Source organism: Poecilia formosa, unplaced genomic scaffold (assembly GCF_000485575.1).
Source record: "Poecilia formosa unplaced genomic scaffold, Poecilia_formosa-5.1.2 Scaffold521, whole genome shotgun sequence".
NCBI lineage: Eukaryota > Metazoa > Chordata > Actinopteri > Cyprinodontiformes > Poeciliidae > Poecilia > Poecilia formosa.
The window spans coordinates 312,237-314,501 of NW_006800460.1; the positions used below are offsets into that span (position 1 = coordinate 312,237).

General features: G+C 40.1%; 1 protein-coding gene across 2 annotated transcripts in view; it reads right to left on the bottom strand.

Annotated features, from left to right (window-relative positions):
- sh3bp1 (SH3-domain binding protein 1) overlaps positions 1-2,265 on the bottom strand; it is a 24,180-nt gene that overhangs the window by 4,048 nt on the left and 17,867 nt on the right. For both annotated transcript variants that reach the window (XM_007540160.2, XM_007540161.2), the window contains 2 exons: positions 1,644-1,757; positions 815-912 (listed from right to left, as the gene is read on the bottom strand). In XM_007540160.2, the coding sequence (XP_007540222.1) occupies positions 815-912; positions 1,644-1,757 (212 nt within the window). The remainder of the gene's footprint in view (positions 1-814; positions 913-1,643; positions 1,758-2,265) is intronic.

Sequence of the window (2,265 nt, forward strand, 5' to 3'; positions counted from 1 at the left end):
AAAAGCAGCAACGAGAGCAGCAACTAGAACAGCAGCAACTAGAACAGCAACTAGAACAGCAGCAACTAGAGCAGCAACTAGAACAGCAGCAACTAGAACAGCAACTAGAACAGCAGCAACTAGAGCAGCAACTAGAACAGCAGCAACTAGAACAGCAGCAACTAGAGCAGCAGCAACTAGAACAGCAGCAACTAGAACAGCAGCAACTAGAACAGCAACTAGAACAGCAGCAACTAGAGCACCAACTAGAACAGCAGCAACTAGAGCAGCAACTAGAGCACCAACACCGCTTCACATTTCTGTGTTTTAAATCTAACTTACACTGCAAAAACTAAATTCCATCAGGTGAATTCAGTTTAGTTTCTTTTACACTTAAAATAAGACAAAACAAACTTACAAGTTGATCAAGACACAGGAACTTGTTTTAAGTAAATATATCCTTAATATTGATGTAAAAAAAAAACTGTTCCTTTGGCAAATTATTTTACTTACATGGGAAAAATGTCTTGAATTAAATAAATACAGTAACATTTTAACAATATTAAGGTCTTATTTCTTGCTGAAAAGTTACTTATAAGTCAGTTTTGTCTTATTTCAAGTGTCCTAAAACGTTTGGAGTACTACTTGGTGAGAGTTTGTGTTTTTTACAGTGTAAACATGCAAACAGAAAATAAATGATGTTCTTAATGGTCTGAAAAATAAATCTGAAGGAGATGGAACTACAGAAAGAATCACTAAATATTTAAATCACCAGATTAAAGAAATCTCTTACATGGGCATTTTGAAGTTTGCAGACGTAAAGTGTTGAGTTTACCTTCTGGGAACAGGCTGGAGCTGTACTGGATCAGCGGCTCGATGACCATCACCACCTGGACCGAAGACGCTGCAGCCATGTCGAACAGAGCAGCTTCCCTGAACAAACAAGAACCGCCCAACATCAAACATAAACTGGTCCCACTCCGGCCTTCAATGCAGGTAAATAAGTTTTCTGACATATAAAGAGTCAGAAGCTTGTTGGCTAGAAACGGTGAATTGATCCCATTTGCTGCCAAACTAACAGCAGGAAACGTTTGAGCTCTGTGGAGCAAACAGACGGATTTAATCTGAACCATGAAAATACCTCAGGAACAAGTAGCATCTTGTTTCCTGTCGTTGCTATCGATGTCAGTAGAAAACGTCCCTGATGATTAAACAAATCAGAAACTAGATGTGAAATCATCCATAAGCTCAAAATATTAATGACTATTAGCCGATTCATTTTTCCCTCCATGTTTAGCCCAAACATCTGTCTCTGAGCTAGCTAAATATTGGGCTAATATGCAAATTCACCTGCCAAACAGCAGAAGTGGACTATCAAAATAAAAGCTGGGTCTTGAGAACTTCTATATAAATCACTGTTGCTGTAGATTATTGGTGAAAGTCTGTTTTAAACGGCTCATTTGTTTAAAGAACTAAGGTGAAAAGGTGACATGAAGCGATTTTATAAATGTTATTACACCTTCAAGGTGTTAAAACGTGTAATAACGTTTAACGCCTAAAGTTAAACACGGATTCTCCCCAGCGCTGCTCTGTTTGCCTGCTGGTCTCCCTCTGGGTTTGACCTTTCTGGGGAGGTCACCACAGAAACAGGGCGTGCTACGCACCCTTCAGCGCGCGGCCACAGCAGGTTGGGGCCCAGGACGATGGCGATGTTGCTGGGCGTCATCTTGTTGACGGCCTGCTGCTCCGACAGCAGGAACAGGAACTGGACCAGGTACCTGGACCGACAGCAGAACGTGAAACAGGAAAACCAAGAGCTGTTCCTAAAGCTTCACCCCGAACATTGAGCTGGATGAGAACAACTGAAGCTAACATGCTAACGCTTAAACTGTAAATATCATCCCCAACTAAATCATATTTACTCGTCGAGTTAAACTTTCTGCTGGTTGTGTGTCTTCTAGATACCATGATGAGATTTACGGTTATATGACTGAACTCATCTTTCAGAGCTGAATAAATTCATATAAAACAGTTTGCAACATTTTATCTCAGTAACCCAAAGATAACATCAGTAACATGGCTTCAGGTTGGCCACCATCTTGGTTCTGGGTTGGACCAAAAACAGTCACTGAAACGTTTGTCTGCTGAATTCTACCTGAAAGTGAACCAAACTTCAATGGCCTTAATCTCAGAATACTGACTTTAATCTCAGAATACTGACTTTAATCTCAGAATACTGACTTTAATCTCAGAATACTGACTTTAATCTCAGAATACTGACTTTAA